General features: G+C 42.1%; 1 protein-coding gene across 1 annotated transcript; it reads left to right on the top strand.

Moving 5' to 3' along the window:
* The first annotated feature begins 730 nt into the window (after window positions 1-730).
* LOC139367339 (5-hydroxytryptamine receptor 6-like) lies at window positions 731-9,598 on the top strand. The gene is made up of 3 exons (XM_071105545.1): window positions 731-1,690; window positions 7,151-7,285; window positions 9,245-9,598. Exons 1-3 carry the CDS (start codon window positions 731-733, stop codon window positions 9,596-9,598), a joined length of 1,449 nt encoding a protein of 482 aa, XP_070961646.1.
* Window positions 9,599-24,428: the final 14,830 nt, after the last annotated feature.

The raw sequence follows: 24,428 nt of genomic DNA, 5'->3' as shown, positions 1-24,428 counted from the left end.
GCACGGGGATTAGCAGGAGGGAACACGACAAAAAACATGATACCTGTAGAGTACTTGTGGCCAGAGCCTTGCTTACAAATGACACCCTCACAGTGGAGTATGTTCTATTCAACACAAAGACTTGAGATTCACATATCCACAAGGAGTAGCAAATATACTTCACACAGCTCTCTCTCACACAAACAACCAAACAACAACGGGAGCAATACCATTAACCTTGTGTGTGTAGTAAAAAATAACTTGGAGAATTTGTTGTTTTTCCCTCTTTTTGTCATTCCACTCAAGCTGCCTTTGCTCTCACACGTTGTAGCCCACCTCTCAATTTGCCCTCCCCCCAGCGAGTGTCATCATGACACGCAGCTTTGAAACATACAGCCACAGAATTGCTCACTCTGGCTCCAACGCTGAGGAAAACAGGACTATTGGGCACGACGAAGAGATAGAATCAGTGCCGACACTTCTTATCACAACTGCAACAGGAGCCAATAAGAGGTTTTCACAGAAATGACTGATGGGCCCCTCTGTTAACCCTGTGAAGAATGTGGTGAATGGATTATCAAAACAGGACCGCAGTGGCTTCTCTTTATTCTTCTCAAGTGTCAGGAAATCTTTATCAGCACTAACTAGCACCAGAGGTCACATACATTTTGTGCTTCACATCAATTGTTGGCATTCGCAGACTGGAAGAGGAACAGGGAAGCTCTCACATTGACCAATGTCAACCACCGCTATGGACAACTCAACCTTACCTGGCTTAGAGGCAGCAACTGCAAGTGGGGATGCTGTTAACCCTCTAGGGAGTTCCAATGGCAGCTTGTCCGAAACCAGTGCCTGGGGCATCAGTGGCAGTGGTCCGTGGCTGTTGGCGTGCATGTTATCCCTCATCATCCTGATGACGGCTTGTGGCAACACTCTGTTGATCGCTCTGGTGTTTGCCCAACGCTCCTTACGCAACACCTCCAACTGTTTCCTGGTGTCTCTCTTCCTGTCTGACCTGATGGTGGCTCTGGTGGTGATGCCGCCGGCAATGCTCAATGTGCTGTACGGGGCCTGGGTGTTGTGGCCGGGCTTCTGCCCCGTGTGGCTCTGCTTCGACGTCATGTGCTGTAGTGCCTCCATTCTCAACCTGTGTGTGATCAGCCTGGACCGCTACCTCCTCATCATCTCGCCGCTGCGCTACAAGCAGAGGATGACCCCTCCTCGGGCCCTGCTTCTGGTGGGAGGGGCCTGGGGTCTGGCCGCCCTCACCTCCTTCTTGCCCATCAAGATGAACTGGCACAGCTTGGGTCATGGGAGTGGCCATTCCCCAATGCACGGGGCTGGCAGTGCCAACGTCAGCACATACCCAGAGCTGAGCTTGTGGTACCACGCCTCCTACTTCCAGCTGTCGCAGTCCGGTGGCCTGTCCTTCCAGTGCTGTCTGCGGGTTACCTTTCCTTTTGCCCTGGTGGCGTCAGTCCTCACCTTCTTCCTGCCATCCAGTGCCATCTGCTTCACCTACTGTCAGATTCTCCTGGCGGCGCGGAGACAGGCGAGGCGGGTGGCGGCGCTAAGTCAACCTCCGTACCCGCACCATTCGCCTGAGGAGCCTTCTCACCCTCCGTCACCAGGTGGGGGCGCCGCCGGACATGCTCACCTCGAAGGAGATGACTACAGTCATCAGGAGAACCCTGTGTCACGCCACGTGCCGGTGAGAGCGTGGGGTGGTAGAGGAAATGAAGGGGGATACAATGAGGCTACATCCCAATGCTGTATAATCCGTCCCTGTATGATCAGTGTGTGCCTGGATAGGTTTCCACCATGGTGCCTTCTCTGCCTCTCATGCCCTCTCAGATTAGTTGTCATGAAGGAAAACAAATGTGGGGATTTAGCTAAAATAATTAGGACACAGCCATTGACTTGGGAGATGGATTCAAGAATTTGAGATTATGAAGGTGTTGTGGGCTGATTAGATGTGTGTACACTCCCCTACGTATTTATTTGGACAGTGAAGCTAAAACTTTCAATTTGGGTCTATACTCCAGCATAAAAAATATATATATGAGACAACAGTACAGAATGTCACCATTTATGAGTGTTTTCATGCATATCTGTTTTACAGTTTAGAAATGAATACACTTGTATCTAATCCCCCACATTTTAAATTCACTTAAAGAGTATTCAATTTAGTCAAAAGTTTAGTGTTTGATCCCATATTACTAGCACACAATGATTACATCAAGCTTGTGACTTTACAAATGTATTGAATGCATTTGCAGTTTGTTTTGGTTGTGTTTCAGATTATGTTCTGCCCAACAGAAATTCATGGTCAATAACAAATCCTCTGAAAGATACAAAGAGGGAGGAGGGGCAATGGCGCCTGTTGATGGAGAACTGGTTGATAGAATAAATGGCACAGACATTGCATTGTATTTTTCTAGTCAATGACCTGTGCTACACTCCTGAGATTGAGGGCCTTGGAAAGTGATTCATAACAATGTTATTCCACACTGACTTTTCAATGTTTTCAACAACACTTCACATCTCTTTCAATGTGAGCATTACATCTTGTTAAATGCAAGAGTTAGGCCTACATACCTTTCCTTTTTTCTGAGACTCCTCGACAAATCAGGCCAAAGATGCATCTAAGTGACATCTTCTTGTCTGAAAGCAATGTGGTGGAAGCTATAATCTATTTTATTTTGCTACTCCAGCTATAAATGTTAGCTTTTGTGTAAGTGCATATTGTTACATAGGTGCTTAAAGCTATTTATACCGGTTTGCTGTTTGTACACAAATAACTTTCTATGCATTAGATTTGTGCTCACCCTGGAAATATTGTTTTAATTCCACTTCATTGTTTTAATTCAAGTTCATTTGCAAATCCTTGAAATTGTGCATGCCGCGAACAGGTAAACAGTTTTAGGGCGGCAGGTAGCCTAGAGGTTAAGAGCGTTGTTCTTATCCCCGAGCCAACTAGGTGAAAAATGTGTCGATGTGCCCTTGAGCAAAGTCCTTAACCCTAATTGCTCCTGTTAGTCACTCTGGATAAGAGTGTCTGGAAAATGTTTTAAGAATCATGTAACAATGTGGACCTGTAGCTACCTTGTAAAATTAAATAAATACCTAGGTTTTTGGATACACTGAGATGCAGTCCTTTCCCGTGTCCGAATACCTATACTAGCATACTACATACTAAAACGGCATACTATGTACTCATTGTCGCATAGCCTACTATTTAGCACCTACCGTTTAGTAAAAAGGAGGCGATACAGTATGCCAGAGCCGCAACGCAGTAGCAGCTCCTGAATGAATATGTGGATTTTTCCAAATTCAGACATGCATCACATTGACCAGCATGAAAATATCTCATTTCAAATTTGATTAATTTCTCTAAACTCTGAATAGAATAGAAATTGAGTAATGGGCTCACTCAGGTTGGTTATTTGCAGACTATCACATTCGACCTACACTTTAGCCCATATAATCCATCTATCCTATTTAAAAAACTCTGAAGACAGAAACATATAATTTGGTTCCATTTCAACAAATGCATTAGTGAAACCAAAGTCCTGTAACATATACATTAAATCAAATAGCCTAGTAGGCACACCAAAACTTTTCAAATGTTCACATCAAAAGGCTATTGCACAGAAAAACCTGGAACCGCTGGACAGAAACATAAACTAAAGCACGGATCAGTGGGACCAAGATCAAAACGACTGCTAAGGCTTGATCCATAAATGACTGATGTGATTTCAACAACGCAGATACATCCCGAGATCCACGGTGCCGACAAATTCAGAAATTAAAAAATGGTTTAGTATTTACACTGAAAAAATATATAAACGCAACATGCAACAACTTCAAAGATTTTATTGAGTTACAGTTCATATAAGGAAATCAGTCAATTTAAATACATTAATTAGTCCCTTATCTATGGATTTCACATGACTGAGAATACATATATGCATCAGTTGGTCACAGACACTTTTTAAAAAAAATTAGGGGCATGGATCAGAAAACCAGTGACCATGCAGCATGACACATCTCCTTTGCATAAAGTTGGTCAGGCTGTTGATTGTGGCCCGTGGATGTTGTCCCACTCATCTTCAATGGCTGTGCGAAGTTGCTGGATATTGGCGGGAACTGAAACACACTGTCGTACATGTCGATACAGAGCATCCCAAACATGGTCAGTGGGTGACATGTTTGGTGAGTATACAGGCTATGGAAGAACTGGGACATTTTCAGCTTCCAGGAATTGTGTACAGATCCGTGTGACATGAGACTGTGCAATATCATGCTGAAACATGAGGTGATGGCAGCAGATGAATGGCACAACAACGGGCCTCTCGTCACAGTATCTCTATGCATTCAAATTTTCATCGCTAAAATGCAATTGTGTTTGTTGTCCGTAGCTTAAGCCTTCCCATACCATAACCCCACCGCCACGATGGGGCACTCTGTTCACACGTTGACATCAGCAAACCACTTGCCCCAACAATGCCATACACGTTGTCTGCCATCTGCCCGGTAAAGTTGAAACCAGGATTCATTCGTGAAGAGCACACTTCACCAGCATGCCAGTGGCCATCGAAGGTGAGTATTTGCCCAAGTCAGTTAAGACATCGAACTGCAGTCAGGTCAAGACCATGGTGAGGACGACAAGCAGGCAAATGAGCTTCCCGGAGACGGTTTCTGACAGTTTGTGCAGAAATTCTTTGGTTGTGCAAACCCACAGTTTCATCAACTGTTCTCAGACAATCCCGCAGGTGAAGAAGCCGAATGTGGTCCTGGGCTGGCTGGTTACACAGTGGACATTCCTGCAGTCAGCATGCCAATTGTACTCTCCCTCAAAACTTGAGACATCTGTGGCATTGTGTTGCGTGACAAATCCCCAGCACAAGGTGCACCTGTGTAATGATCATGCTCTTTAATCAGCTTTTTGATATGCCACACCTGTCAGGTGGATGGATTATCTTGACAAAGGAGAAATGCTCACGAACAGGAATGTAAACAACCATTTTAGAGAAAAGCTTTTTGTGCATTCCTGGGATCATTTACAGTGGGAGAACATGTTTTTGATACACTGCTGATTTTGCAGGTTTTCCTACTTACAAAGCATGTAGAGGTCTGTAATTTTTATCATAGGTACACTTCAACTGTGAGATACGGAATCTAAAACAAAAATCCAGAAAATCACATTGTATGATTTTTAAGTAATTAATTTGCATTTTATTGCATGGCATAAGTATTTGATACATCAGAAAAGCAGAACTTAATATTTGGTACAGAAACCTTTGTTTGCAATTACAGAGATCATACGTTTCCTGTAGTTCTTGACCAGGTTTGCACACACTGCAGCAGGGATTTTGGCCCACTCCTCCATACAGACCTTCTCCAGATCCTTCAGGTTTTGGGGCTGTCGCTGGGCAATATGGACTTTCAGCTCCCTCCAAAGATTTTCTATTGGGTTCAGGTCTGGAGACTGGCTAGGCCACTCCAGGACCTTGAGATGCTTCTTACGGAGCTACTCCTTAGTTGCCCTGGCTGTGTGTTTCGGGTCGTTGTCATGCTGGAAGACCCAGCCACGACCCATCTTCAATGCTCTTACTGAGGGAAGGAGGTTGTTGGCCAAGATCACGCGATACATTGTCCCATCCATGATGTTTCCACCTCTATGCTTCACGGTTGGGATGGTGTTCTTGGGGTTGTACTCATCCTTCTTCTTCCTCCAAACACGGCGAATGGAGTTTAGACCAAAAAGCTCTATTTTTTTCTCATCAGACCACATGACCTTCTCCCATTCGTCCTCTGGATCATCCAGATGGTCATTGGCAAACTTCAGACTGGCCTGGACATGCGCTGGTTTGAGCAGGGGGACCTTGCGTGCACTGCACGATTTTAATCCATGACGGCGTGTGTTACTAATGGTTTTCTTTGAGACTGTGGTCCCATCTCTCTTCAGGTCATCGACCAGGTCCTGCCGTGTAGTTCTGGGCTGATCCCTCACCTTCCTCATGATCATTGATGCCCCACGAGGTGAGATCCCAGACTGAGGATGATTGACAGTCATCTTGAACTTCTTCCATTTTCTAATAATTGCACCAACAGTTGTTACCTTCTCACCAAGCTGCTTGCCTATTGTCCTGTCGCCCATCCCAGCCTTGTGCAGGTCTACAATTTAACCCTGATGTCCTTACACAGCTCTCTGGTCTTGGCCATTGTGGAGAGGTTGGAGTCTGTTTGATTGAGTGTGTGGACAGGGGTCTTTTATTACTGATAACGAGTTCAAAGAGGTGCAGTTAATACAGGTAATGAGTGGAGAACAGGAGGGCTTCTTAAAGAAAAACAAACAGGTCTGTGAGAGCCAGATTTCTTACTGGTTGGGAGGTGATCAAATACTTATGTCATGCAATAAAATGCAAATTAATTACTTAAAAATCATACATTGTGATTTTCTGGATTTTTGTTTTAGATTCCGTCTCTCACAGTTGAAGTGTACCTATGATAAAAATTACAAAAATTACTTTGTAAGTAGGAAAACCTGCAAAATCGGCGGTGTATCAATTACTTGTTCTCCCCACTGTGTTTCAGCTCATGAAACATGGGACCAACACTTTACATGTTGTGTTTTTTATTTTTGTTCAGTGTAGTTTAAAAGAGAACAACACTTTTCAATGAGAAAACAGAAATCCGCTATTCAGCATCTTCCCAATTAAGCAGCCTAGTTTTTTTGTCAGGCTACTTGAAGACAACCAGGGCCTATCACTTGCAGCCAACCTCTTCCAATGCATTGTGGAAAACTGTGCATCAAATTATACTAGATGAAGAACTGAAATGAATAGGCCATCACATCATGGCATTTTAAACCATACTAGATTTTTGAAAATTCTCATTCTATAAAACCTATTTTTGATACTGAGAATACATTATTGCGTTGTTTCCCGCTATTAGTTGATTTCCGTAGCGCATCTCCATATCTAATTAGCCAGCTGTTGTCAAACCGAAATTAGTATGACATCCGGGCATTTAAAGTATACTTGATTTTTGAAATGTCGCACACTATTAAACTATTGCATACTCAAATGGCCTATTTAGGATGCAAGTATAGGTATTCGGACACGGCCCTTGTCTCTGACCGCCCTGTCTGTCCCTCTGTCCTCAGTTGTCGGTGAACAGCGAGCGGCGGCTGGCCCACCGGCAGGGACGGAGGGCAGTGAAGGCCAGTCTGACCCTAGGAGTCCTGCTGGGCCTCTTCTTCAGCGCCTGGCTGCCCTTCTTCATCACCAACATGGCCCAGGTCAGTGGCTCAAACTGTATCGGCCTCTTTATTAAAGAGTGATTTAAACATACTATTACATTAATGTCAAGCATAGAAGAGCATACATGTTCTCCTGAAATCCTAGTGAAATTTCAATTTCCAAACGTTCACTTTACCTCCACATTAATAAAGAAATTGGCCTATAAAATGCACAATCGAATCTGGTCATTATTTCTCTTCGATATCAATGATATTGTTTCTTCTTGCAGCGCTTGCAGTAAACTTTGGGATTCAAAGCACATTTCAATCATTGGCTTTTCAAAAAATTATGAGCTCAACACTAGGGGATCAGCTAGCTGCTCTGAGCGGAGATGAATAGAAATCTATAAATTGGTTGAAGCTCATCTTCTCAGGGTCGAAACTTGCAACCCACATGCACACAGTATATTGTATAGCACATCTGTTATCATTATGTTTGTGTACACCCTCCCTATTCATTGCCAATTATTCCCTGTATTACAGAACCTTGATCACATCCATTCCGTGTGTGACGCTCCATCTTATGGCAATTAAGTTTGCTTTGTGTGTGCTCTGAGGTTGCCTTATTCCTGTGGGAAAGGTGTCAGCTAGAATAGGGTTTCCCAAACTCAGTTATTTGAACTAACTGTGTAGTGCTAAGAAAATACCAAAACGGGCACCAAAACGGGGAGGGGGTGGGGTCAAGTGGATACTAAGTAGATTGGTTTTATGAATGGAAATGGATGTCGGTCAAGTGGAATAATAAGCAGTAGAAAATCAAAGACAGGAATTTGGCTTGAAAATGTTCCCTTATCTACTGGAACATACTGTATATTTAATGTCCACTCATCCTTCTTGAATTTAGTGCCAAATTCTAGGAGACAGACAAACTTTTTTATTTTACTTTTGCCAAAACAAATGTTTATATTGTAATATTATTGTAAGATGTCTCACGTGTAGAGTATATCTTCATTCACAGTGAAAAACTAACATTTTGGAATCCTATTTCTTTCCATTCAGGTCTGTGGTCTTCATCTGAGCTCCATATTTCATTTGCCTCAGTGACTCGATTGGGTGTTTTTACTGTTCCATCACCCAGCTTTATCATTGCTGGAGTGTTGCCATGTAGTTCAGCATAAAAGCAATGTGTGAAATACAATTGGGGGGGGGGGGGGTGGGGCTCATCCCAAGAATGTGTCAATACCATGGTCTTTTTGGGGTTGTAGAATTTTAGGGAGAAAAATGATAAGATGCTTGATTAGGTGAAAGAAGCCAAACATAAAATGTACCCCCCTTCACCATTTGCTCATTATCAAAAAACAAGGGGAGCATGTTAATCTGCAGGATTAAGTGTGTGACATAAAAGGATTTAATCTAAATTGGTACTTATCGTTGTCCTGCTTTCAGGCTTTCAATGATCCAGTCATTTCATTTCCCATCTGTGTCCCTCACTTCACTCCTCCAGAATATAGCAGACAGAGGGCTCAAGTGTCTGCCTTCCTTTCACATGCAATGTGGTATGTGAACACCCCCCTCCCTTTTCAGCTTCTCACTCACTGCCTCCCTCATTCATCTTCATAATATAGGACACTCCAACAGCAGTCTTCTCCCTTTCTCTCTGATACGCCATAGTGAGCCAGTCTTTCACCCTTCTATGGGTTATGTCCCTACATGTATAAGCAGTATATATATGTGTATATGTATGTGTATATGTGTGTGTGTGTGTGTATGTATATCTATGTTCTAATTAGGTTCCGTACGCTAATGAAAAGAGCCTTTACAATATTATTTTCTGTTTTACCTCTTACTGGCTACATATTTCCTACAAGAATACTTTTAATTCAAAAAATTGTTTCACAACATCTTCATGCTACGTACATACTGAACACAACCCCGGTGCCTGCCTTTTGCTCTCTCTCTCTCTCTCTCTCTCTCTCTATCTCTCTCTCTCTCTCTCTCTCTCTCTCTCTTTCTCGTCAGGCGGTATGTGAGTGTGTTCCCCCGGCGCTCTTTGACGCCATCACCTGGCTGGGCTACTGTAACAGCACCATGAACCCCATCATCTACCCGCTGTTCATGCGTGACTTCAAACGGGCCCTGGGGAGGCTGCTGCCCTGCTGCTCCACCCACTCGCCCCACAGACCCTCACTGGCGCTCTCCCTCTCCCTCCGCAACTCCGGCGAGCCCAACCTGCCCACGGAGCCCCCCTCCCTGGCCTCCGACCCCCCACAGCTCCCTGCCACCGCCACAGACGCCGTCAACCTGTTTGACGACGACCACGCTGGGATTGAGCTGCCCCTGCTGTTGCCCAATCAGGTGGACACGCTGGACTGAAGGGGAGGATGGAGAGTAGAGTGTGAAGAGATGTTACATACTGTAACTTATTACCACCAAGGGGAACTTGGCTGAGGGGAAAGGTTGGAGGAAGGTGTAATGTTAAACTCATCAAAGCAGCACTTGTGGGTGGTAGCAAGATGGAAAAATAATCTAGACTGTGCAATTTAGTGAGCATACAGGGCAGGAGTGGATGAGAGAGAGCTAGGTGCTGAGATTCACTGGGTGACTGCATTAGATGATATCACTGTGATAACAATTATAAAAAATGGCAGGGACTCATTCATGCTGCTTTGTCTTCATATCCACAAAAGTGTGAGGATGGCTATAAATAGTATTGTAATTAAATGTTTTTAATTAACATCCTGCCTACATTAAAATTACATTACTTTCACACTATACAGTGCATACATTATTCATCACTTATTAGGCTGCCATAGTTAAATACATCTAAAAGCCCTAAGGGGTTCACACGTTCATGATTAGTTCAATTAAGATGTTTTTCACTGGAAGTTGCCATTTGTGTCCACTGATGTCTTCACTGAGTGTTCTGGCACCTGAGTGTGCTGAGAAGCTAAAGGAGGTCTGTGCACAGACAACTGTGATGTTGTTGGTAATTCAAGTTGAGAAGAGGCAGAAGAACTGCAGTTGGTCCTATAACCTCCTATGTTCGCCTGTTTGGTTCCATGTGTTGATGCGTTCCCTCAAACTCGAGATGGGAAGCTGCACCGTTGTCTTTATGGGCGGCATTCCCCTCAGAACTATGTTGCAGGTTACCCTGAACACTATATTTTCGGAGGAGGAAAAGTGGGCTTTCTGGACATATTTTCAACCCTTCGTAGATGGAAATGAAATATGTATACCCTGGACTTGTTGTAATAACTGGACATTATTTGACACTTTATAGATTTCACGTTGTGTAACTGAAGTTTTGTCGTGAATAAAAACACCATGTTGCTAAATTCTGCTTTATATACTGCAGGCATCGTTGACGGTGACGACATGGTGATGTGACAGGCAATGGTTTAGTTTATTTGAACTTGACTGGCGCCGCGCACGAGAGTCGGGCACGAGTGACATTCCGAGATATTTCCCTATTCCTATTTGCCATAGCCTATTTCAATAAATGTTATATACAGAACGCAAGAGAGAACGGTAGGCTAGACAGAGCGGAGAACTCCACCAAAGCAGTGCAAAATGTCCAGTCAGAAAATATTCTTTCTCTCTGTCGAATGCATGGGCCTTATAGCCTAAACCTATTAATTAAAAAATATATATACTCTAACAGTAGTTCCCAAACTTTTTATAGTCCCATACCCCTTCAAACATTCAACCTCCAGCTGTGTACTCCCACTAGCCCCAGGGTCAGTGCACTCTCAAATTATGTTTTTTGCCATCATTGTAAGCCTGCCAGCCTGTCGTCACAACCGGGCTCGTGCGAAGTGACAAAGAGCTTTTATAGGACCAGGGCACAAATACAGTTTTTTTCGATTGCTAAACGACAGTGGACACAACTGGAGTCACATGTGCAAAACTCTAACTACAGTCTGCACAGCAGCAGTTCATGTGGACCAAACTCTAGTTCGTTTTTCATTGCTTGAACACAGTTTTCAAAACTCTACACACTTATCCCATGACTTTAACCACAACCTGCACAACACTGTGGATTTACAGCACTTTGTTCAAATGCTAACATACTGCTGTCAAAACTGTGAACCACACATTCAAAACAGAATAGATTTCAGCCTTGTGCCTTTCAAACACTGCTGATTGCAATTTCAGCTGAAAGGCTAAGCAGGTGTCTTGTTTTAGACTTGTTAGTGAACACGCACACATATTACAGTATATATAGGTAGAGCTCAGAAAGACTCATTTTGGAAATGGAACAAGGAAGATGTGTTCGTGGAGGGAGAAGGGTGGCAGGGAGAGGGCGGATGCGTGGAGGAAGACAAAGAAATAAGGGCTACACTTATAGACCATGTCGTGAACCATGGTCTCTCATTGAGAGAGGCAGGGTTGAGGGTGCAACCCAATCTGCAAAGATCCACAGTGGCATCTGTAATGCGAATTTTCCATCATGCAAACAGGTGAGAGTTACATCCTTACAGTAAATGAAAACATTACAGGAATCTATTTTGCAATTCTAGAATATTTACACAGATATATATTACAGTAAGTTTGACTGTAAAATATATTTTTACAACAGGACCCAAAGGCTGCCCCCAACAGGGGGAAGAGGAAAAATATTTTCAGATGCGCAGGAAAATGCTATTGTTGACATGGTTGTTGTCAACAATGCAATAAAACTGCGGGAGATTCAAGATAGAGTGCTGGCTGATAATGATATATTTGAAAATTTTAATTCTGTCAGCACAACAACTATTGCTCGAGTCCTAAAGAAACACCAAGTTACATGAAACTGTACCGTTCGAGAGAAACAGTGAACGGGTAAAAGAGCAAAGATACCAATATGTCCAGGTAAGACGTCTGAGGTTACGTACACAGCTATACAAAATATTTGGTTTTTGTCATAGTTTGCGATAACGTTGCTTTTCACCACTCTGCAGCTGTCACAGATTGGTTTGCAGCACATCACAGATTTATGGTTTTGTACCTGCCTGCATATTCACCCTTCCTCAACCCAATAGAGGAGTTTTTCTCTGCCTGGAGGTGGAAAGTGTTTGGTCACCACCCACATGACCAAATGTCTCTTTTGGAAGCCATGCGTGCCGGATGTGAGGACACGAGTCCAGAGGACTGCCAGGGATGGATAAGGCACTCCAGAAGGTTCTTCCCCAGGTGCATGGCAAGAGAAAACATTAGATGTGATGTTGAAGAAAACCTGTGGCCTGATGCTAGAGAGAGGCAGGATTAGCCGCTCAATTATTTGTTCGAATTACAGTATGTACTTTTAGTTTCTACCTTTTTTTTCTCATTACTGTAATTCCGTAAATTACTACAGACTGTTGAAGCAAACTGCTAATTTTCATTTACCTTAAAGAATTGTTATGTTCTAAAAATTTTAATAAATCATGTGAAAGAATGTCACTCTTTTCTTTGAAGAAAATATTACTTTGTATGAAGTCACTGAAATTGTTCAAACTGTAAAGATGAAAAGTTTGTATTTTCTGTATTGGTGTTTGATGCTAGTGTTTTTACTCTCAGTGTGTTCTGAGTGACAGTGTGTGTTATCTCAGTGAGGGTTGTGCATAGTGTTTGGCTGCACTGAGCGTGTTTTGAGCCATGTGTTAATAGTTGTGTTGCTTGGAATGAGTTTTGCAGGTGATGTGAACTGTTTAGCTCAGGTGACTGTTGGTAGTGCAGACTGTAGTTAGAGTTTTGCACATGTGACTCCAGTTGTGTCCACTGTCGTTTAGCAATCGAAAAAAACTGTAATAATAATCAATAATTTTGCACTTTATTTAACCATCTTACTTTTTTTTTAATGTATTTGTTCATCAAAAAAAATTGAGTAAGAGTAAGTACATTAGTGACGCCAACATAAGTTTATGTAAACTTCTGACTTCAAGTGTGTGTGTGTGTGTGTGTGTGTGTGTGTATGTGTATGTGTATGTGTGTGTGTGTGTGTGTGTGTGTGTATGTGTGTGTGTGTGTGTATATGTGTGTGTGTGTGTGTGTGTGTGTGTATGTGTGTGTGTGTGTGTGTGTGTGTGTGTGTGTGTGTGTGTGTGTGTGTGTGTGTGTGTGTGTGTGTATATGTGTGTGTGTGTGTGTGTGTGTGTGTGTGTGTGTGTGTGTATGTGTGTGTGTGTGTGTGTATATGTGTGTGTATATGTGTGTGTGTGTGTGTGTGTGTGTGTGTATGTGTGTGTGTGTGTGTATATGTGTGTGTGTGTGTGTGTGTGTGTGTGTGTGTGTGTGTGTGTGTGTGTGTGTGTGTGTGTGTGTGTGTGTGTGTGTGTGTGTGTGTGTGTGTGTGTGTGTGTGTGTATACATTTTAAATGTAAATCACATTTTTATTTGGCGTACCCCCGCCGGCATTGCCCCAGTTTGGAAATACCTGGTATATAACATAGACTTCCTTAACTATCTTGTCTAGCCATTTAAAAAAAACCTAGGCTGTGTTCCTTTCTCTCTCCATACCATAGGCTATGAATATGACTTTGGGCTTTCATTGCTTTATGCATGCATAGCTTTCTCCCGATCAAACAATTAATACTTGTAACAGAGTTCCACCTCAAAGTTGTTTGAATTGCCTAAAAACATGAGGTAGCCATGGGAACAATAATGAGAGAGAACAAACAATATCAATATGGCAAATGGAAATCAAAACTGGATGGTGTTCAGAGATAGATGTGAGGGGTTGAGTGTAGCTGAAGGACAATATGAATAGAAAAATGTAATGACAAGTTTAAACTTATTAAGAAATCAATTATTTCCATGCAAGGTTGAAAACCAAATGGCCAACCCTCCTACTAGACCTTTCATAAAAGCTTTAAGACAAGTTATCGTTATGAACCATAACCTATTTACCAAATATTCTAACAGCCTAAGAAGGTGTTGTCCTAAAGTTGAGAGATTGAACAAACAATATTAAGAGAAGAGGATGAGGCAATTATTATCAGGTCCTGAGGATGGTAAACGTTGCTTCTATCCAGCCCATGATTTATCCTAACTGACTTTGCTCTGTTATGTGCGCTGGTTGATGGGTTGTTGGTCCTAACTGACTTTGCTCTGTTATGTGCGCGATACACTAGGGCTGACCCCATTTAGTCGACTGGTTGATGGGTTGTTGGTCCTAACTGACTTTGCTCTGTTATGTGCGCGATACACTAGGGCTGACCCCATTTAGTCGACTGGTTGATGGGTTGTTGGTCCTAACTGACTTTGCTCTGTTATGTGCGCGATACACTAGGGCTGACCACATTTAGTCGACTGGTTGATGGGTTGTTGGTCCTAACTGACTTTGCTCTGTTATGTGCGCGATACACTAGGGCTGACCCCATTTAGTCGACTGGTTGATGGGTTGTTGGTCCTAACTGACTTTGCTCTGTTATGTGCGCGATACACTAGGGCTGACCCCATTTAGTCGACTGGTTGATGGGTTGTTGGTCCTAACTGACTTTGCTCTGTTATGTGCGCGATACACTAGGGCTGACCCCATTTAGTCGACTGGTTGATGGGTTGTTGGTCCTAACTGACTTTGCTCTGTTATGTGCGCAATACACTAGGGCTGACCCCATTTAGTCGACTGGTTGATGGGTTGTTGGTCCTAACTGACTTTGCTCTGTTATGTGCGCAATACACTAGGGCTGACCCCATTTAGTCGACTGGTTGATGGGTTGTTGGTCCTAACTGACTTTGCTCTGTTATGTGCGCAATACACTAGGGCTGACCCCATTTAGTCGACTGGTTGATGGGTTGTTGGTCGACAGATTTCTTTTTTTGTCTAGCAGGCGCAAATATATATTTTTCATGGCACACAAGACACCTGTCTGACTCACGTCTGTCTCAGTTGACTAATCCATTGCTAAGGCCACGTGGATGTCAGTCCATCACTCTAAGCAGTGGTGATTTTAGCATGTAAATCTTGGTGGGGCAGATTTTAATTTTATGCATGCCAGCAAGCAACTACACAACACTAAACAATACATTAATTACACTATAACAGTGACCACAAACTGTTAGGGCCTACATAAAACTGTCCCAACAGCAGAGCTTTCTTTTCAGCACCATGGATTCAAATCACATTTTATAGGTGAAATACACATGGTTAGCAGATGTTAAACCTCTTGAAACTAGGGGGCACTATTTTGAATTTTGGAAAAATAACATACCCAAAGTAAACTGCATATTTCTCAGGACCAGATGCTAGAATATGCATATAATTGACAGCTTAGGATAGAAAACATTGATTATAAAAAACGTTTGCAATGTTTCTGTCGATATTATGGACATAATTTTGATTTTTTTTCGCCGTTGTCGTGACCGCTATTTCCGGTGGATGTCTGAACATAACGGAAGTATTTTGGGTATAAAAATAATCTTTATGGAACAAAAGGAACATTTGCTGTCTAACTGGGAGTCTCGTCAGTGAAAACATCTGAAGATCATCAAAGGTAAAAGGTTAATTTGATTGCTTTTCTGATTTTCGTGACCAAGCTTCCTGCTGCTAGCTGGACATAACGCTATGCTAGACTATCGATAAACTTACACAAACGTTTGTCTTGCTTTGGCTGTAAAGCATAATTTGAAAATCTGAGATGACAGGGTGATTAACAAAAGGCTAAGCTGTGTTTCACTATATTTCACTTGTGATTTAATGAATATGAATATTTTCTAGTAATATTTTTTGACCGTTGCGCTATGCTAATTAGTGTAGTTGATGACAATTCTCCCGGATCCGGGATGGGTAGTTCCAAGAGATGCGAGTGTAGCAAAATGCTTCTAGTTCCGACAGTGCAGTAATATATCTAACAATTCCACAACTACCTAATACACACATCTAAAGGGATGGAATAAGAATATGTACATATAAATATATGGATGAACAATCGAAGGCGTGAACACCACCCACCACTTCCGAGTATATTACTTGCCAATGTCCTGTCTCTTGACAACAAGGTGGATGGAATACTTACCACTGCTACACCTGGCTATCAGCGGAGTCTTGTCTGGGAGCGAAACAATTAATTCAGTGTAATTTACTGCCTTTCTAAAAAACATAGCTGATGTGGCTAACTTTTGTACATAATGTTTCTGCCACCATCTCTTATGACCGAAAATAGCTTCTGGATATCAGAACAGCGATTACTCACCTCAGACAGAACAAAGATTTTTTTATTTAACGAGTCGGACGCATAGGATTTACTTCAGAAGCTGGACAAAAACCAAATCCCCGTCATTCCCATGAAGAAGAGATGGAGATATAGGGGTCGTAGGTCGAGGTGCCTTGTAAGAATCCAACGGTGATTAGGTAACCCGCCTCTACCATCAGTCCTATTAACCAACGTGCAATCATTGGATAATAAAGTGGATGAGCTCCGATCAAGACTATCCTACCAACGGGACATTAAAACGGTAATATTTTTTTCATCGAGTCGTGGCTGAACGACAACATGGATAACATACAGTTGGCTGGGTTTTCTGTGCATCGGCAAGATAGAACAGCTGCTCTTGTCTTAACAAGGAGTGGCGGTCTGTCTATTTGTAAATAAAAGCTGGTGCACGAAATCTAATATTAATAAAGTTTCGAGGTTTAGCTTGCCTGAGAGAATATCTCATGATAAGCTATAGACCACACTATTTACCAAGAGTTTTCATCTATATTTTTTGTAGCTGTCTATTTACCACCACAAACCGATGCTGGCATTAAGACCACACTCAACGAGCCGTATAAGACCATAAACAAACAAGAACATGCTAATCCAGAGGTGGCGCTCCTTGTGGCCGGGGACTATAATACAGGGAAACTTAAATCAGTTTTACCTCATTTCTACCAGCATGTTATGTGCAACCAGAGGGAAAAAACATCTAGACTACCTTTACTCCACACACAGAGACTCGAACAAAGCTCTTTCCCTTGCCCTCCATTTGGCAAATCTGACCATAACTATATCCTCCTGATTCCTGCTTACAAGCAAAAACTAAAGCAGAAAGTACTAGTGACTTGCTCAATACGGAAGTCGTCAGACAACGCAGATGCTAAGCTACAGTACTGTTTTGCTAACACAGACTGGAATGTTCTGGGGTTCTTCCGATGGCATTGAGGAGTACACCAGATTAGTCACTGGCTTCAACAACAAGTGCATTGATGACGTTGTCCCCACAGTGATTGTAATTACATACCAGAAGCCATGGATTACAAGCAACATCTGCATTGAGCTAAAGGGTAGAGCTGCAGGAGCGGGACTCTAACCCGAACAATTATAAGAAATCCTGCTATGACCTCCAACAGTGGTAGGCCTGATCACTGATAATGACGAGACCGCCTATAGGGAGGAGGTCAGGGACCTGGCTGGGTGGTGCCAGAATAACAACCTATCCCTAAATGTAACCAAGACTGCGATTGTGGACTACAGGAAAAGGAGGACCGAGCACACCCCCATTCTCATCGACAGGGCTGTAGTGGAGCAGGTTGAGAGCTTCAAGTTTCTTGGTGTCCACATCACCAACAAACTAGAACGGTCCAAACAGCCCAAGACAGTCATGAAGAGGGCACGACAAAGCCTAATCCCCCTCAGGAAACGAAAAAGATTTGGCTAGGGTCCACATATCCTCAAAAGGTTCTACAGCTGCAACATCGAAAGGATCCTGATTCGTTGCATCACTGCCTGGTACGGCAATTTCTCGGCCTCCGACCGCAAGGCACTACAGAGGGTAGTGCGCACGGCCCAGTACATCACTGGGGCTAAGCTGCCTGCCATCCAGGACCTCTACACCAGGCGGTGTCAGAGGAAGGCCCTAAAAATTGTCAAAGACCCTAGCCACCCCAGTCATAGACTGTTCTCTCTACTACCGCATGGCAAGCGGTACTGGAGTGCCAAGTCTAGGACAAAAAGGCTTCTCAACAGTTTTTACCCCCAAGCCATAAGACTCCTGAACAGGTAATCAAATGGCTACCTGGACTATTTGCATTGTGTGCCCCCCCAACCCCTTTTTTACGCTGCTGCTACTCTCTGTTTATCATAAATGCATCACTTTAAATATATATTCATGTACATACTACCTCAATTGGCCCACCACCCACCAACCCCTCTTTTATGCTACTGCTACTCTCTGTTCATCGTATATACATAGTCTACATGTACATACTACCTCAATCAGCCCAACTAACCGGTATCTGTATGTAGCCTCGCTACTGTTATTTTTCAGTCTTTTTACTGTTTTTATTTCTTGCTAACCTATTGGTCACCTAATACCTTTTTTGCACTATTGGTTAGAGCCTGTAAGTAAGCATTTCACTGTAAGGTCTGCACCTGTTGTATTCGGCGCACATGACAAATAAACTTTGATTTGCTGGACCATCAAACAGGCAAAACATCAATACAGGACTAAGATTGAATCGTACTACACTGGCTTCGATGCTTGTTGGATGTGGCAGGGCTTGCAAACTATTACAGACTACAAAGGGAAGCACAGCCGCGAGCTACCCAGTGACAGCCTACCAGATGAGCTAAATTACTTCTATGCTCGCTTCCAGCTAGGCTGAAACACTGGCATTTTGGAGCTGCCTTACTCAGGAAAGCAAAAATCATGTTTGTATGCGGCTTTATTAACTTTTTACATTGTTTTCAAACTGATATGTGCCACATATTAATGCCAAAATAACATGTAAAATAGGTGGGACTCAAAACAGGTGGGCTCTGCCCCACCTTCCCTAAAAGACGGGTCACCACTTACTAAGACATACGGGTCTTTTCTATAAACTAGGGTACCAGTGAGCATTTCTTGTAGTGGACAACTGTTTGGAGCTGTTACAAAGTCATTAATAAAATGTGCATTTTTTTTTATCTTCATGAGAATGCAGGGGGAACATAGCAGATACATTCAATGTAATGAGTTGAATCAACCTATGTTTAAACCCTCATGCTTGTGGTCTTCACAGATTTGGCAACAATCGTGTGCCATAAAACATAACTTTTCTTTCCTTACATTAATGATACTGTTAAATATATATATATACACTAAGCATTTAGCAATTTAATTACACTTTGATCTTGAGAAATTCCTGGATATTGCTTTTTTTGTTGTTTTTTTGTATGGAGATCTCAGAAGTGTACTGTAACCTATCTCCCTAACTGGAGGAAACTGTGGAAACAGTTTTCATGGGCACACATATCCAAAAGAATGTATGTGCTTGCGAAATCCAATGCTTCCAACCGAAAGAGTAACTTTAATATGATGAATAAAAACAAAAATTGAAACTGTCATTAATGGGGTTCTTCAATAATTACGCATTAGTTGTTTGATGCTTGTTTGTCTAGGTGTTTAGTTAGGTTGGGACATAATCGTGGAGCATCAGCAATTCAAGAAAGGATTTTCTGAATGACAGTCAAGCGATAGAGAGCTTGTGTGAAACTGCATGCGATTTATCAATTGCCAAAGTGCGGGAATTAATGTTGCGCTCGACGATTGACAGAACATTTTGTTGTCTGTTATGGCGGTTAAGATAATTAGCCTACTTAGTGGACAACACTAAATCAAGATTCCTGAGGTAAGATTAGTCGGTGTATGTTTTGATCATTTGTTTTCCAGAGATAAAACTGAGTAATAGGGAATGTTAAAACGGCTTGTTTATTTGTTTTAATTGAATAAAAAAATATATGTTTTCCCTTTTACATAGAAAACAAAAACACAACTTGATATTTCGATGTTCAAATGTGGCTGGGGTTAAATCTGGAATGTCTGGTCAAGTGTACAGCCAACACTTCCTGTCCTTTCAAAGTAGGAGGTCCCCCTTCTAACTCCATTCTATGAATCTACTGTCTAATTTGATGAATAGCTGCCCATACCGTGCCTCAATGGTAAGGTAAGATCTCAATTTCTGCAAATGATTTAGTGTATATTGACTTAATAAACTGCTGTTACTGTAAATGGTTAGCTGATATATCCTCGCTAACCATTGGTAATCTTATTAAATTATGCTATACAGCCAAAACAACAGTATCTATTCCTAGACTAGAGATATGCCCTGTCTGATCAGACTGACAGGGTACCGTGGGTGTGTCCAGCGTACACCTGTGTGTATTGCAATGGAAGTAAACATCCAACCAATGCCTCAAGTGTTGTGCTGTAGGTCCACCACACACCTGGAAGGTTGTGGAGCTTAGAAACAACACCTACAGTGCCTTGCAAAAGTTTTCGAAAGTTTTTGAACTTTGCGACCCTTTGCCACATTTCAGGCTTCAAACATAAAGATATAAAACTGTATTTTTTTGTGAAGAATCAACAACAAGTGGGACACAATCATGAAGTGGAACGACATTTATTGGATATTTCAAACTTTTTTAACAAATCAAAAACTGAAAAATTGGGTGTGCAAAATTATTCAGCCCCCTTAAGTTAATACTTTGTAGCGCCACCTTTTGCTGCGATTACAGCTGTAAGTCGCTTGGGGTATGTCTCTATCAGTTTTGCACATCGAGAGACTGAAATTTTTTCCCATTCCTCCTTGCAAAACAGCTCGAGCTCAGTGAGGTTGGATGGAAAGCATTTGTGAACAGCAGTTTTCAGTTCTTTCCACAGATTCTCGATTGGATTCAGGTCTGGACTTTGACTTGGCCATTCTAACACCTGGATATGTTTATTTTTGAACCATTCCATTGTAGATTTTGCTTTATGTTTTGGATCATTGTCTTGTTGGAAGACAAATCTCCGTCCCAGTCTCAGGTCTTTTGCAGACTCCATCAGGTTTTCTTCCAGAATGGTCCTGTATTTGGCTCCATCCATCTTCCCATCAATTTTAACCATCTTCCCTGTCCCTGCTGAAGAAAAGCAGGCCCAAACCATGATGCTGCCACCACCATGTTTGACAGTGGGGATGGTGTGTTCAGCTGTGTTGCTTTTACGCCAAACATAACGTTTTGCATTGTTGCCAAAAAGTTCAATTTTGGTTTCATCTGACCAGAGCACCTTCTTCCACATGTTTGGTGTGTCTCCCAGGTGGCTTGTGGCAAACTTTAAACAACACTTTTTATGTATATCTTTAAGAAATGGCTTTCTTCTTGCCACTCTTCCATAAAGGCCAGATTTGTGCAATATACGACTGATTGTTGTCCTATGGACAGAGTCTCCCACCTCAGCTGTAGATCTGTGCAGGTCATCCAGAGTGATCATGGGCCTCTTGGCTGCATCTCTGATCAGTCTTCTCCTTGTATGAGCTGAAAGTTTAGAGGGACGGCCAGGTCTTGGTAGATTTGCAGTGGTCTGATACTCCTTCCATTTCAATATTATCGTTTGCACAGTGCTCCTTGGGATGTTTAAAGCTTGGGAAATCTTTTTGTATCCAAATCCGGCTTTAAACTTCTTCACAACAGTATCTCGGACCTGCCTGGTGTGTTCCTTGTTCTTCATGATGCTCTCTGCGCTTTTGACGGACCTCTGAGACTATCACAGTGCAGGTGCATTTATACGGAGACTTGATTACACACAGGTGGATTGTATTTATCATCATTAGTCATTTAGGTCAACTTTGGATCATTCAGAGATCCTCACTGAACTTCTGGAGAGAGTTTGCTGCACTGAAAGTAAAGGGGCTGAATAATTTTGCACGCCCAATTTTTCAGTTTTTGATTTGTTAAAAAAGTTTGAAATATCCAATGAATGTCGTTCCACTTCATGATTGTGTCTCACTTGTTGTTGATTCTTCACAAAAAAATACAGTTTTATATCTTTATGTTTGAAGCCTGAAATGTGGCAAAAGGTCGCAAAGTTCAAGGGGGCCGAATACTTTCGCTAGGTACTGTACCTCCATACACTTGTGGAGGTCTGAGAGAATTGGACAGGTGTAACTCTACCAAGCCTAAGGTGGAACTGTCACCATGTCACCACCCATAAATCCCTCTCAGAGGATGTGAGGAATGAAGGAAATGCAATTGAGATTCTCCCCTTGTTTCCTCCATTCCTCACCTCCCTATCAAAGCACATTGAGGGAGAGGAGGGAAGGTTGCTCCCCTGGGGCTCCAATGCACTTTCAAGGAGAGGCAAGAAGTGGCGGAAACAAGGACACAGGAAGAATGTGATGTCTAGTTTTCACATGCACCCACCCACTGTTTGAAGAGTTTACTGATTATAATGATTTCATTATTGGTTATTGTCAATTATTTTGTTGACAGGACCATTGTATTATATTATTGTGTTAATTGATTATATCAACTATATATATATATATATATATATATATAAAAATGCTGTTTTATCTTTTTCATTCTTCTGTTTAGGATGGCTATTTAGATGGCTATAAATGACAGAAGTTGACCAAAGCACAACCAGACCTGGCTACTAAGAATGACAAAGAAACATGCAGTGTCCTTGTGAGATTATGAATGGCATGTAGATGTTTTGTTGTTGTTAGGTGTTATGCTCTCGTTGTGCCTATTTGGACTATTATTCCTGTAAATATACATGTGAAGCTGCAAGAAAATCATATTTAAATGTATATCAAACCATTTAGAGATGTTGACCCTGATGTCTCACATTGGCCCCTTTTATTTATAGAAATACCTATATGTTCTACTGAAATTGTATATGGTTATATTATGTAAGAACAATGTAGCCCTAAAAAGTCTGCAGTATGGTAGCATTTCATTGTAGTAAAGGATGACGGCAAAACGTGGAATGCAAACTCTGCAAACAGCGGTTTGCTTACCATAGTTCAACAACAAATATAACATACCACTTGAAAACAGTAAATTAGCCAACTTTGTTTTTCTTGTTGCATGCCAAAATATTGACAGGTTTTATGTTTGACAGAGGATGCTGCAGTGGCACTCTCCAAGGTGCTGAACTGAATTTTCAGTGGGCGCTTTCTCCCACGTTGGATAGCGGTTGCTGTCCGCAGTTCTGAAACAATCTTTAGTGCGCTGTTGAATTGGCGCACTCTGCTGGTTTGCAGGTTAAAGAAAACAAATTCTTAATTTTTACTTGGCCTTCTCAAATATATACACAAGGCCTATTACCAGCAACTTCAGGAGCCTAACGGAAGAACCGATGAAGGCCAGCAGCACTGGGAGAAGGAGCGTCGGGAACAGATTTATGTTCTTCTGGTTATCTTGATCTCTGGCTCCCTCTTGGGTCATTTGTGTCTTAATTATTTCATCAAACAGTGTGCTTAAAGTATCAGACAAGCTCAGTGCATATACTGTAGTTGATTTTATTAAAGCACATAGGGTGTGTCTATATGGAAAAATAAAAGTTTTCAAATTTCAACCAATCAATAGGCCGAAAGTACAGACTCAGCCCAGATTATTTTTTTTAGTCGGGGACAGCCCTACGCCACAGGCACACACCTGTTCCATGCTAAAGCACCACCAGAAAGAAATATTCAAAAAGATTTGCCTGCATTTAGCCTCTGCCCAGGCTTTCAACATTATCTTTCATCATGATTCGTCCAGTTGTAGCATGCAATTTTGCGCTATATAGCTCAACCATGGTTTTTAGCTGGGGTTTTTTCTTCACCCCAAAATATATTGGTTGGCCAATAGGGTGCGATACCATCACATTTCGCAATGCTTTGAGTACATAATCACAATAGGACTTTCAACTTTAAATAAATTGTATGACTCCATGTCTATTATATATCTATATATATATATAGTAATAATTGTTTTAGAGACAGTATTGTCAAAAAGAGAGAAAGTACTAGAAAGCCTGACACCAACTAAAATGTACAATCGAACACGCAGCTAGTAGCCATCTCATCCCTCAAAACGCTTTAGTCTGCTGATAAACTCGAGCAATCAATGCATCCCGGCAGCACAATAATAACCGTCTTCAGATTTCAATAGATTGGCCTCTAACTACATTCCCAAGGCTGTGAAGTGATTTAAAGCCTGTTGCATTGTGAAGCTACAATAGAGGTTTGGAGGATGAATGCATCACGATGTGAGTTGGTACTGCACAGTGATGTGTGAGTTCTCCATTTGCTCACACCTGGTAGTCATTGACCTCGAGGTAATTATTTTGTTAAGCAGCATCAGTTAGTGCTGGTGTTGGATAGAAAACAAATCGACTAAGCCCATGGCAACATTTTGGTCAAGCTTGAACCTAGTGTGATGTTGGTGCATCTACTTAAAAATGTAGCTAGCTATCACTTTTAATTTGTACAATAGTCTAACTCGCCACAGAAGATAGCCACGTTGAATATGCA

The sequence above is a fragment of the Oncorhynchus clarkii genome, chromosome 16 (assembly GCF_045791955.1).
Source record: "Oncorhynchus clarkii lewisi isolate Uvic-CL-2024 chromosome 16, UVic_Ocla_1.0, whole genome shotgun sequence".
Lineage (NCBI taxonomy): Eukaryota > Metazoa > Chordata > Actinopteri > Salmoniformes > Salmonidae > Oncorhynchus > Oncorhynchus clarkii.
Note: the sequence above shows the minus strand (reverse complement) of the source record. Positions and strands in the feature narration are given on the sequence as shown.